General features: G+C 39.0%; 1 protein-coding gene across 1 annotated transcript; it reads right to left on the bottom strand.

Moving 5' to 3' along the window:
• Positions 1–2,596: 2,596 nt before the first annotated feature.
• Positions 2,597–13,368, bottom strand: LOC149829101 (transcriptional repressor ILP1-like). Its single transcript, XM_090017282.1, has 6 exons — positions 12,086–13,368; positions 10,033–10,200; positions 8,390–9,066; positions 8,014–8,296; positions 7,588–7,877; positions 2,597–3,095 (listed from the first exon to the last, which is right to left on the bottom strand). The coding sequence occupies exons 1-6, from the start codon at positions 13,307–13,309 to the stop codon at positions 2,903–2,905; spliced, it is 2,835 nt and encodes a 944-aa protein (XP_089873408.1). The 5' UTR covers positions 13,310–13,368; the 3' UTR covers positions 2,597–2,902.
• Between the last annotated feature and the right edge of the window lie 723 nt (positions 13,369–14,091).

Raw genomic sequence — 14,091 nt, 5'->3', positions numbered from 1 at the left:
GGAGCCCCTTATTAATAAAGAAAGAAGGGTGCAACTGCAACCCCTCTCTTTTCTCTCTCAGCACATTTGAATAATAAAAAAAAACAATTAAATGAGAAATCTTTTGAAATACGAGAACAATAACTACTCATGCAACCATAACCATAAAGCACTGTTCATATAAAGTATCAAATGCATTCCTGCAATTTCAAGCTCAAGCACTAATTAAAATGCAATTACAGCAAATCTACTGCAGTTTCAGAATAACATGAACACTTTTCTATAATATCAGGATGTTAGAGCAGCTATTGTGCAGTTTCAATAGAAGGGCCACTGTGACGTAAATACAGAAACCACAACAGCCAGCTTATATTATCCACAAGCCATCACCATAAGCGTGCAATAACAATGGTTCATAACCATTAAGATGCATGAAAATAAAAATCAGAGGCACTGAGAAATAGGGGTGGGCAACCGTCCGGGCGGCCCGGTGGGCCAAGTCGACCAGGCCCACCCTGGGCCGGGTTTGGGCCATGATTTTAGGCCCGGGGCCGTTAGGTACGGGGCCAAAACCCAGCCCATTACATACATGGGCCGGCCTGATGGGCCTGAGTTATTTATTAATTTTTTAATAATATTTTTTTTTAAATTAACTATTACATAGTAACTTAGACAACTATTATTATGTAGCTAATTAGTTGCACGAGAACTTGCTATTTGTTAATTATTACTATTTACCTAATTAATCGTACTAATTAAGAATTAGGTTTTCGTGTCGTATCATGAAAATAAAGGAAAATAAATGGGTTTGAGCCAATGGGCTGGGCCATGGGCTTCTCTTCAAACCCGAGCCCGTTAAGAACCTGGCCAAAACCTGGCCCGGTCCATTAGCAGGCCGGGACCGATGCCCACCCCTACTGAGAAATAAATATCAGAAAACTCAAATGTGAATTTAAGAGGCGTTTGTTGCACGCCATCATGGCCGAAACCACATTCGCCCAAAAGTCTGTGTTTCTTGCAAAAGTCGTCTCCGAGGGAGGATGATGCGACCCCGTTTTCATTGGAAAACAGGGTCAGCTATTTACAGAAAAAAAAATATCTTAAACAACTTTATACTCGAGCAGTCAGCTATTTACAGAAAAAAAAAACCCAGCTTTTTCTTAATTCGTTTTATATCACTTCTTAAAGTATAAAAAATCGTTTTCTTTTTAGTGGGAAAGCCCCAAAAAGAAAAACTCTCTTATCTTTTTTCTTTTCAATGAAATCTGATCTTGGCATTTTAACCTCTCTTTTTTTTACTAAATATTGGAGAACTGTATATCAGATAAGCATGTCTTTATAATAAAATTTCCACAAGGGCTAATTGTCCTAACCATAACATCAGCCGCCTTTTCTAAATATTTAATTGAGGACTACCAACTTTTCCTATTTTTATTTGTCAACTAGTGATGAGCTTGTGTTTAGCCCAATAATGAAAATGACCTATACGGTAATCATCATGAGCTCCATAAACTTTTACCACATTAGTTTAAGTTCATGTTCATTCTTTTGTTTTCAATAGATAATTTAACATCCGTAAGGAAAATAGATAATTTAACATGAAAGCAAGCAGTGAAAAAAAAAACTATCCTTGCATAAAAGCATTTTGTTGCACTAGTAACTAGAGAAGATCATTTTTCCATGATGCTATTATGCCATTTCTACAAATTCAAAAGCATATTTTAGGGATAAAACTATCATAAATATCCATGTGGCTGCTGATAGCTTGCAAGACTTGGGTTTTCAAACTCACCAACTCAACCAAAGGATCACTTTACCATTTTGTTATTAGTTTGCATATAAACCTGTTACAACGAAATAAACTAAAAATTAGTAAATTTATATAAAGAATTCATATAACTAGAACTGATTTTATAAATGTAATGTCTTATTATAAATGTCTTAAAAAAATAAGCTTGAAAATATAAATATAATTCAAACACAAAAGAATGTAATTGGGAAAATTTCATATATGGTAAATGGCTATACACTACCGATTCAAATCTTCCAACAATAGATCTAGCAGTAATAGATCAAATATACCCATTGAGAAAAGAAAAGACCACTTGTTTGAAAAAGAGATTGTGAAGCTGAAAAGGTAAATCATAACCTCAACTGATGTAAGAATGAATAAATAACCAAAACCCCAGTAAGAACCATAAATTATCAAAAAAGGAATCGTTACAACAGAAACAGGAGGATAAAACAACTAAGCATCTAACATAGTCCACACTATGTCCGTTAGCAAGCTTCAAGAATGAGTTTAACAAGCACAGACCTCAGACTGGTCATAACGTTTTGACAAAATCCATGGTAGGTAGCAGGTAAATCTAAGTTTGCCCATTCCCAAATAATGATAGGATGCAGGTTGATTCAAATTTTACTGAGCAGAGACTTTTTTTAGTTGAGTAACCATGCAGATATATGTACAATCATGCCATTAAACATCTTTTCAATGTCGACCTAGTTGACCAAATCTGAAGTCTCTGTATTCTCTGTTTACCAAGGCACCCCACTGTTCATGAATCATGAACAGTCAAGCTGCAGGCACCAACAAGGATGAAAAACACCAAGCAGATTCCAAGCATAAAACCATCACCCAATTCTCACATTTTCATATCAATGAAGAAACTGTGATTAGTAAACATTTCCTTCATAAACTGAGATGTTTTTTCCCATTCAGAAGATGTATCATCTGCTGTCACCTCATACAACCAGTAAGATGAAGTTTACTTCTTGCTTCATTAGGAATGTCAAAATTGGGAGTTGATCACATCATCTCAGACATTGAACTTTTCCTAAATGATACAATAACTTGCTGAAGGCTCTAGCACTAGAGAAAAGAATGAAGAAATACAGATGGATATTGTAGAAACTTAAAGTTTTAAAGTGCCTCCTTGAGCTGAAAAGTCTTCAATATGGCCCTCGCCTTTTCATATTCGTTAAGCTCAACCAACATTTTCTTCAGCCTACGAGCAAGACCGCTGATCTCCTCATCGTGAACACCAGATGCATGCTTCTTCTCAAGTTCTTTTCCAAGCGTACCCAAGAACTCTACCAATGGCTGTAACTTGGGACTGTTACCAATCAAAGGAAAAAATCAGCCAACAGAATAATCAACCTAACCACTATAAACCTATGAAAAGTCAAACAAATTGACTCTTAACAATGATTAGGTGCCCTTATGAGATTGAATCAAGAGCTCAATGACATTCATCAAATGTACCGGTGGCTTAAACTTAAGCATATAAACAACAGGGTTGGACTCCCAGATTGAAGACCAAGATTGTAACCACAAACATTTTTCTTATATTGTATTTTCATTGGAAACCTAATTGTGGAAGCAGAAACCACTAATGTAACAACTAACAAAAGAATACAAGATGGTTTTAGCTCATTATTACAATCACATCCACTCGTCTCTGCAAGCATGTTGTTAAATGCGGCAGGTAAGCTTGGCACAAAAGAAGAAAAATGATGAAATACAAAAATGGATATGATTTTAATAAATTAGAAAACAATAATGCTAAGGTGAAAAAATCATGTAAGTGTATTAAATCTTATCATAGTAAATGTAAGAAAAAAAGTCATATATATATATGGGTAAATATAAAACAGGAAAAATCAATCCACATAAATGGAAAAAAAATGATCACATCATGCTGATGCGCCACAATGACTGGCGAAGCTCCAAGAAGACATGGAAACATGGCAAGAAGAAAGAAGAAAATTTGCAGATGTCACGATTTGGATGATTACAAAGGAAATAGGAAATTATCCACAAAATATCCTTCCCCCTCCCCGCATTCCCCCAACCCAAACCCCATCTGTCCACCCATTGACGGGAAAAATGCAGAAAATACCCACCAGGATAGAGAATTGGGGCAAAGAATCCAGGCAAAAGAAAGGTGCCCTTTTATGTGGTCAACTGGTCAGGTAGGTAAGAAGAATGCTCTAATTGCTGTGTTGCTTCACCTAACTCAAATAAAGTTGAGAGCTATGTCTAGGGATGGCAAATTCTGCCCTCCACCCCTGCCTCCATCCCCGTTTCATGTCCTCCATCCCCGATCCAAATGGGGCAAGGCGGGGTGGGGCCCTGTTTCGCCCCAGTCCACTGCCATCCCTAAAGGTATTTTAATTATTTTACTAATGGAAATCGGGGATGGGGCGCGGCACGGCACGGTGCGGCAAGGCAGGGGGGGAGCGTAAGTCCATCCTTGCCTCCATCCCCACATGGGTTTTGATTTTAACCTTCATCCCCGCCTCCATCCCCGGTCCAAACGGGGTTAGGCGAGGCCCCTGCCATCCCTAGCTATGTCACATGGATATGGATACGACACAGGTTTCGGAGATTAGTGTGTGTGTGTGTATAGGGTGCTCCCCGAGCACCTACTCCAACCTAATAGAAGCTTCAAATTTTCAAAATTTGAGTGTTTTTTCGTTGATCATACCCTATAGATATGATCTACAATCATTATTTAGTGGAAAACAAGTTTTGGATCATGTGATTATGGCTTACATGTAGGTTTTTAAGATCTTCAAAAATCAACGGCTCACAATGTACAAAAAAATTATAACTTAAAAAACCTAATTTTTTGTCCAAAAAACATGATTCCTATCAAATAAACTGTGTTAAGTACATCTAGGTCTGATTGAGAAGCTGCAACCTACAACTATGATTTCTAGTAGGTGGGGAGTAGGTGCTCCTGGAGCACGGTAGCATTACTATATATATATATATATATATATATATATATATATATATATATATATATATATATATAGAGAGAGAGAGAGAGAGAGAGAGAGAGACGGGAGTATCATCAGACAGGGATGTCAGACAAATCCCTGCCGCTGATTGCGTACGTGATCAGCAACAGAAAAAAAATCCGCAAAACAGATCTTTAGTGGCAGTCGCGAGCCCCGCTAAAGGCCTTACAGTTATTTTGCGCAACTGCACAACTGCTCTTCTGCCCATTCAACACTTAAATAGTGTCCGATGACTCTCTCTATACATGTGTGTGTTTACGTTGATGAGAGTGGTAGACTGAATTTAAGTGGTCTAGTCAGAGATGTAAACTTTATCCACATTGGAGTCAATTTATTTTAGTTTGTGTTTGACCAACTGTTTGGTTGGCCTAATAATGATGATCAAATTAATCAAATATGGTTATAAACAAAAGAAGGTAGAGGTTTATTAGAGTCTTAGCTAAATAATATTTTCTGGTTGAGACAAAAATGGGTTGCGTACAGCCAAACCGTGATGGATATGGTTTGACCGTATCTTGTCCATATCGGAACCATATCCATACCCGTATCTGAACTGTATCCATTCGGCACGGGTACAGTGCCCAAAAGCGTGTATCCCTGTGACATAGGTTGAGAGTACTTTTCTTCTCCCTCATCTCATCTAAAGTTGAGGCTACTCTTCTTGTCCCTCTTTCACTTCTACTTGTTTATTCCTTAACAGTTACTTGTTTTTCGGTATCTACAGCAGCATATGCAGGTAAAGGCTGATTTGTGACATGCACATTGAGCATATAAGAGAGCTATTCTTGTGATTGAATTACACCAGTTGTTGAAACCATTTGCATGGATCATCACCCATGGATGGACTCAGCAGTATCATATTCTTAGACAATATAAGTTAACTTTTTTCTTCAAGTTTATACACAATCAGATTATGGATGGATGTGTTCCTCCCCGACCCACATCTTATGCAGACTTTCCCGCTCAAATGACACCTCCAGATCTGTCATCATTTTATTCTTCTGACCATCAGCAGCAACGTTCCCTAATAACTCTAGATAGTTTCCTCCAAATAACCACCAGAACGAATGAGCTTGTTTTGTTGCCAAGCAAATCATTAGAATGCTAGGTCCAAGAAGTTTGACAAGAACAAGCTGATGCTGATGAATTTGGCTTCGCTATTTAATTTTTCTGGTGGAGTTGAAATACAGTTGCAGCCTGAAATAGCACCTTCCTACTTCAAGCCACAAATATGCATGCTCTGTGTGTTATCCAGAACGAATGAGCTTGTTTTGTTGCCAACCAAATCATTAGAATGCTAGGTCAAAGAAGTCTGACAAGAACAAGCTGATGCTGACGAATTTGGCTTCGCTATTTAATTTTTCTGGTGGAGTTGAAATACAGTTGCAGCCTGAAATAGCACCTTCCTACTTCAAGCCACAAATATGAATGCTCTGTGTGTTATCCAGAACTAGACAGCTTGTTGGAGTACTTTGAAAGGATGTAAAATGGATTATTACAACAGTTACTGCAAGGTGCTACCTGTGACAAACGAAACTAAGGGGAGAGTTCCTGCATAATGCTGCTTGTGATAAAAGACACTAAGGGGGGGAAAAGTATAAAACTTTGTATTTTTCTTGACTAAGGTAGAATCAACTCCTTGCCAACTATAAACTTCCTAGTTACCTATAATTACAAATTAAATTGCATAGCTCAATAAATGGAAGGCCATCTTTGAAGCAAACTAACTGCTTATAAACACTAGAATGAAAAATCAGGCAGGTGCCGTTGAGTTATGAAAGTCATCGGCATGATCACAACACAAAATGCATACATTTAGGTTTGTGTTTGATATTATCAAAACAGTCATAGCTATCCTCAATTAGGTTATTAGACACCCCAACCTCATCAATTGGAAAGAAAAAGGTAGCACATTTTATTTGATTAACTTAAAATATTAAATTATCAATTCTGTTTTGCCTAGAGATGAAAGCAAAATTACGCATGAAAACTCTGGTAAAGTACCACATGAACATTATAGGTTGGGGTGCACACAAGCCGAGTTTGAGCCGAGAACTCAGCTTGCTTCAAAATGCCTCTGTTCAAGCTCAGCTCGAGTTCAGAACTGAGTTGAACAACATTGTCTAGACACGGCTCGGTTCTGAGATTGACCGTTGTTCCAAAAAGGATTATACCATTAAAGAGTTTTCAAAAGGTGGGATTTGATCCCCCACCTCTCCAAAGGGTGGACGTATGGCCCACTATTACACCAGGTTGTGTTATTTGTTTATTGACTCAGAAAAACATACACATATTTTAAAAACGGCTAGATTATCATGCAGCATAAAAATTTATAAGGTGCGAAATTTGAACTCAGCACCTTTTAAGGAGACTAATGCCCTACCCATTAGGGAAACATTTAACTTTCTATTTTATTTTGCAAAGATATTATATATATACTATTTATGCGAGCTTAATCAAGATCAGAGACTTGATCAAGGTTGGCTCGTTTATGCACACTGAGCCTGGACTAGTGTTCCAGGTCGACTCATTTCTTTCCAATGATGAGTTCGAGCCGAGCTTAAACAAGCCGAGCCCAAGACGAGCTTGAGCTAGCTCGGTTCGTTGTGCATCCCTAATTCTAGGATACTAAATATTGGATAATCAGTACATGAAATTTTGATGAATTTGAAAGATAACATTGACAAAACTTTGCTTCTAACACAGACAAAGAACAATACTTATTGCATTCACCGTTAAACTATAGAGACTAAAAACTAAGACAACCAACAGGATGGTGCAAAAAAGGGGAGAAAATACCTAATACGTCCTCTGATACTGGATCCAGACCAAACTCCTGATAGTGAAGCAATTACCCTCTCTGTTCTTCTAACTGCATCGTGAATATTTGACTTAATACTCCGTACATGGGGAAGAACTTTTCCACTCAAAAGTTCATCAAGTGCAAGTTGCTCCAAAATGGTTGTGGCAAGGATGTCTTTCCACAAGCAAATATTCTTTAGCAAACGGACAGACACTCCAAAGCAATAAGCTGAAACTCTGGCCGCTTGAGGTACAACAGATATTACACGGGGAGTCCAAGTAGGGACCTGTTCAATGAATTCAAGACAGAAAAATGAGAACAAGTAACTAAAATTGCAGCTGTAAAAAGCTAATATGGAATGACCACAAACATGCAACAGTATCAATAACTTAGAGCTAAGAAAAGAAATCAAAATGACCTACTATTAAATTGGAGATAGCCTGAGACAGACGAGTTCGAACAGCTACAAGCAGTTCCTGGAGGGCCTCACTGGATGCCGGAACATAATTAATAATCATTTGGGTGGCTGAAACTGCATTTCTTGTTTCTCTGGTACTAAGCATATCCCAACAGTGTGCAATTTCATGGTGCAAAATTGGGAGGGCAACCTTTTCAACTAGTCCAGGCACAAGATCAGCATCAGGATCAGCAGAATCAAAATCATTTGCATCTCCTGGCATTCCATAATTGAAAAGCAAAGAATGCCTACAGGTCAAAGGATAAAAATATTAAATTAAAAAAAGAAAACCATTAGTGGTCAACAAATAAGGACCAGACAATTTTAATTGCATAGCGCACCACTGCATGTTGTTAAAATCTGCATCATCATAAAGAGGGTCCCATTTTAGAAGCTCCAGCCTAACATAAGGTGAAAAAATAGCAGATGCACTCAGTGATACATACGCATCACGGTAACTGGATGAGTAATGCTTCTTCCAACCTTCAAACCTTTCTTTCACAACAGAAAGCTTTGAATATTCATCAGCTGCATCACTGAAAACCATTTCTGCAGTTTTCAACAACTCATTACAGCTAGATTGGTATGCCCTGGACTCACTGTCACTTTCATCAGTACTTGATTCCCCTTCTATATAGCGATGATAACCATCATCTCGTACATTTGAAGCTCTCTTCAGCTCAGATCTATTCTTTCTGTGATGCCGAGCATCTGCCCTGCGAGATGCATCCATACGTTTCTGAAGGTTTACATCTCTACCAAACTCATCCAGCTGTACTGGCAAATTTCTCTGTTCTCTGGCTGCAGAAAATGCAGCCTGAGCAGCACTGGTAGCTGCAGCAATATCTCCTTCACCACCCCTTCTCTTGAAAACTGTCATTGCAGCATTGACTGCAGCCTCCACTTCTGGCATTTCATCAGCATTGTCAGCTTCCCGTCTTTCTATAATAGCTGAGGCACGTACTTCATGAAGTTTCTGCATTTGTTCTTCTAGTTCCTCTATGAACGGAGCCTTATCCTGAAAAGTCAATCAACAACCACAAATGAATGACAGACTGGAATCAATTGCATAATGAGACAATCACATTTGGCAGACTGCTAAATCCCTCAGCCAAAATCATTCAGCTAGAACATATAAAAAGACATTTATACAATAAAAATGCATATGGAAATAAGGAGAAAAATATAGCAAATGAGCCCTATCCCAAGATTTTATCTACCAAACAAGAAAACTAGCTTTATGTTTATCTGCCTATCAAAGACATTTGCGGAAGTATTCTTTTTTACTTGCAAATTGCAACCGATTACTCAAAGTATGCTGGATGATCATTCAAATCCACCAAAAGTTGTAAAAGACAAGCCACAACATCTATCAGATAATGCTGCAAAATGCGAATTTCACTTGGTCTATTAATGCATAACATCAATTTTGGAACCCTGTCTTCTAAGGTTTGAAAGAGTGAAAGTTATAAACCTCATTGAACAGTAACATTTTGCAAATGTGCAACCAGTCAAAATTAACCAAAAGGAAAACAACAGCACAATAGTATTACCATACTTACCATCTTTTCCAAAAAAATTAAGAAACAACAATACAAGTATTAGTTGAAAAACAAAGAACTAAGAAACGACAATATAAGCATGCTGAATCCTCTCTCACAAAAAAAAAAGTCCAAATTCAGAAATTTTAAAACTGTTCCTATGCTGATAACATCTATGGGTCTGGCTTAACAAGAGGCAAACAAGCAAAGTAACATTAATTGGAATTCATTCTGTAATATGGAATTTTATAGGTAAAAACAGTTGAACAGAAAATCTCCATAAATACTGGTGAGGTTCGGTGAAAAAAACTGCATTCTGCTTGACTAAAAATGCAGACAACAATCACAAGGCCAAAGGAGAACTTGCACAAGACAACACCAAAAAAAATCAAAAGAGGAATCAACATCAAAATATAGATACGACAAGCTGATTATATTTTTACCTGTAAAAAGTCACATAGAACAGATATGAAGTCGCGAAGTTTTTGCATGAACAAGAACTTCTCCCCTGCAGCTAACAGAGACTTCTCGAGTTCAGCTGCATTCAATGATGACGTGGTTAAATTTTCATCTGTCCTAGTCAATGAGGACATCGTTCTGCCATAAGTTTCCTAAGGAAAAATTTGTAAACAATTCAAAATTAGGAAACCATTTAAATATAATCTAGATTCTAGATATTTGCATGAATAGTATTGTCAAGTTCTGAACCATCCATAAGTCATGGCACAAGATCATGAGTTCTGAACTCAGATTTATAAACTGTATGTAGCCAAATAGAGGTTGCAAGGGGATCTTCAAAAATTAATGAAGAAAGATTACAACAAAGCCAAAATAATTGGAACTAATACCAGTACAAGAAGAAAGTACCCTTCCAAGGGCTATCGCCTTAACTGAACCAAAAGCGTCAATGACTTGGCTCTGAAATTCAACGATGAAATGAAATGCAAGATACTGAGCAATATATCTATTAACATATTAAAGATTAACCTGCTATAAGGTTTTCAACCCCATGGTCCACCCACCCACCCACTTTGCCTTTGAAGCCATGATTCCAAATAATAGACAAGCATAGTGACTTTTATAGAATATCTTGTTTACATCCCATGAAACCACCATGGTCCACCCACCCACTTTGCCCTTGAAACTATGATTCCAAATAATAGACAAGCACAGTGACTTTTATAGAACATCTCGTTTACTGTTCATGAAACCTTTAAGCGGTAGCCATGTATCTCCTCCTCCTCCTTCTTCTTCTTCTTCTTCATATTCTTCAAGATTATTGTGGTATCAGAGCCTTGAGCTATCAAGGTATAGGTATTATTTTCTTTTCCCTACTACATTAAATTCTGTCCTATCTTTTTTCCAAAGAAACAATATCATAACTTGAAACTCTTGTTTCCATCTTCTTAGGGATTATGTAGAGGGGCGTGAGTTTCCAGTGCAAGCATCTTCATTAATGGCAACAATAAGAGATGTGTGGCTTATCCTAGAAAGCAAGTAAAACCTTTACTTCCTAAAGCTAAGTAACTTTTCTTGTATCAGTTTGGATGATTTAGACATCATCAGATCATCAAATAGAAAGAAATTGCCACAGATGAAGAATATTACCATCGAAAAACTAGAATCCTGGATATTATTATCATGGAAAAGTTAAAATAAGGAAGTCACCGATTTGGCATACATCAAGTCCTATAGAAGAAGGAGAAAGGAATTGCAAAGGAAGAAAATCATAGGGATAGCAGATAATAAATAGATATGACCACTGTTCAAAAAACAAAACAAAGAGAAAAAAATCTGCCAAATAAAGGCCCGGATGACACCAAGGTTAAGTTTGACTGAAGGGCTAATGAGTTAGTGGCACAGATGGGACAAACATGATTCTGTAAAAAGGCAAAGAAGGGGTTTGAACAAAGAAAATAAAGGTAAAAATCTGGATCAACCAACGGGTTGAGAAAGACAGTTGAAATTACATAAGACAGAGAAATGAGCTGGAAAATGTGATAGAAAGAGACAAATATGCACAATGAAGGAGATCAAAGAGACAATTTTCATCGTCCCTTCACATAGGAAGAAGCTCACAGGAGATGAATAATGGCGCAAGAGATCATCTAACAGCCACTCTTTAGATCAAATCAGTCTTTAAAAGTTTTGGGTGTCCTATATGTTGTGAAGCTAAAGCTATTGTGGAACCACCAATGAAAATATAACAAATTCAACCCAAAATGTCACCAAAGAATTCAGTTCTATTTGTGATGATGAACTAACTGATCAATATATAAATGTTACACAGTTCCAGACTACGCAGCATAAACTATGACAGAATCTTGAGCACTTCAGCTTCGTATAAATCCATTTCTTTCTCAAATAATTCAGAACTACTTGTGATGATGGACTAATTAATCAGTATACAAAGTGTTAGCCATTTCCAAACTAGAGAGCATATCATTTTCTTTCTCATTTAAACCATGAACCAATTTTTTGAATCCAGTGGCTTACCTGTAGCATCTGAAAGTTCTGCTCCAATGCTCGGTTAGTAACTTCAGCCTTTTGATGTATCGACATAACTTCCGCGCTACGGGTGATGCCGACTCCTTTACTGGCGAGGGAACCAACAGACGAGTACAATGGAGGCACTTGTGCTGGCTGTAGAATCGAACCAGGAACCGGAACGGGCATAACGTTCCCCCTGTTGGAACCATCATCCACCCTCTTCCCAAAACCCTTCCTAAACTGCTCTTCTTCCCACCTCTTTTCCTCTTCTTCGTCGTCCTCACCGCCTCCTTCATCCGCGCTCTCCGCCCTAGATCTCAACTCCACATTTCTGGCATCCACGCTCTCGAAAACGCCCTTACGCACAGAATCGGTCCTCTCGCCCAACAACGCAATCCTTCCCAGAAACTCAATCTCATCGTCGCTCGAACCCCCGTCATCCTTCAAGGAATCCCCCAAGACACCCCGGCCGCTACCGCCGTCCAAGGAAACATAATCGGGTGCTAGCCTCGCATGCCTGAGCCGTTCGCGCTTCGCCCTGATCGCAGCTATCGTCGCCTGATCGGGAATCAAGGAATCCTTCTCTTTGTCAGCACCAATCTTCCCCAATTTCCTCTCCCCACTATCTCTTTCCGATTCAACCGTGACCCCCTCATCCTCCGTCGGCACGCCGCTCTCCGGAACCACCGGCTTCACGAGACCCTTGAGAACGACGACCGGCTCAGCGCCCTTGCTCTCCAAGGCGGGCTTCGCTCCGCCGAGGGTCCGAGTGTTCTTCTGCAACTCGAGGAGCTTCTCCTTAGTGTACTCTCCCGCCTGAGGCTGAACGTTCGAAGGGACGGAAGACGAGTGCTGCGCCGACCGGTCCTTCGCCGAAACGATCTTGTGCGCCGAAGAATTCGCGGGACCCGGTCTCTTCGGAGCGGTTGCCGGCGGCCCGGTGGAATCGCCGCCGTCGGCGTGGAAGCTGAGGAGAGAGCGGGAGGGTTGGGACTTCTGCTTCTCGGTTTTGTGCCCCGACTTGGTGCGGGCGGCCGGGGAGGCATCTTCGTCGTCGGCAAAGCTCAAGAGCTTGGAGCGCCTCTGCGGCTGAGGAGGTGGTTTAGGTTTGGTGGTGGTGGTGGTCTTGGAGGGAAGGGGTTTGATGATGAGGGCATCGCCGCCGACGCAGTCTTCGTCATCGTCATCGTCATCGTCTGATCTCCTTCTAAAATTCTTGGATCTGTTCATCTTCTTCTTCGTCCTCCTCTTCGCTGCATATGGGGTTGCAGAACGGTGGCGTTGGGGAATCTGTTTGTGTTTGGGTTTTGTAATGGGAGGGAGTCTCCGACTCTAACCATCATATCTCACAAAATATCGCCCGTTTTGAAACTATCGTGTTCTTTTCGCGATATTAATATTTTTGTATTTTTATGTGCAGGTGTTTTTTTCAAGAAAAGCAAAATGATCAAAATATTGCGAGATTTTCTTAATTTTTCCTTTTTCATATTTTATGGAGAAAAAGAATTTTTTTTTTAATGCTGAGGAAATTGGGTTACAGACACACTCATGCATCAATGGAGTTTGATATAGGGTCTCATGGAAATTGGGTTAGTAATCCTTATTCCATATTTTGAACAGGGATGTCAATGGGTATGATTATGATGGGAAAAGGTAAAACTGAATCAGATTCAAAGTTGGATGGGAAAGTTAAAATCGAATCTGGATTCAACTAGATGAAAGCCCGATATTTACACTTAATCGAGTTCGGATTTTGGTCATATTTGGGTTGGGTTTCATTGCAAAATTCAATACCAATAAATCAGATTCAGGTTTAGTTACCGAATCCGACTTTTCAGATATGGATTTAGGTGTCGAAACATAAATGATTATAATGTGTTTGGGTTGAAAACCTACTTAGATAGTTCACCTCATAGTCGTCAAAGTAAGAAGCAAGAATAGTCATGTTGTAAAGAAGTTGTTGAGAGGCATCCAAACAAACCCCAATAGCACATGGGTGTATCCATTGCTTT

The sequence above is a fragment of the Nuphar pumila genome, chromosome 9 (genome assembly GCF_984573655.1).
Source record: "Nuphar pumila chromosome 9, dmNupPumi1.hap1.1, whole genome shotgun sequence".
In the NCBI taxonomy this organism is placed as follows: domain Eukaryota; kingdom Viridiplantae; phylum Streptophyta; class Magnoliopsida; order Nymphaeales; family Nymphaeaceae; genus Nuphar; species Nuphar pumila.
Note: the sequence above shows the minus strand (reverse complement) of the source record. Positions and strands in the feature narration are given on the sequence as shown.

Coding starts and splice junctions, on each gene's coding strand:
- LOC149829101 (XM_090017282.1), bottom strand. CDS start 13,309: ATGAACAGATCCAAGAATTTTAGAAGGAGATCAGACGATGACGATGAC. Junction 9,067..10,032: donor TTCTATGTGACTTTTTACAG/GTAAAAATATAA, acceptor TTGACTTTTCAG/GATAAGGCTCCGTTCATAGA. Junction 7,878..8,013: donor AGGCTATCTCCAATTTAATA/GTAGGTCATTTT, acceptor TTCATTGAACAG/GTCCCTACTTGGACTCCCCG.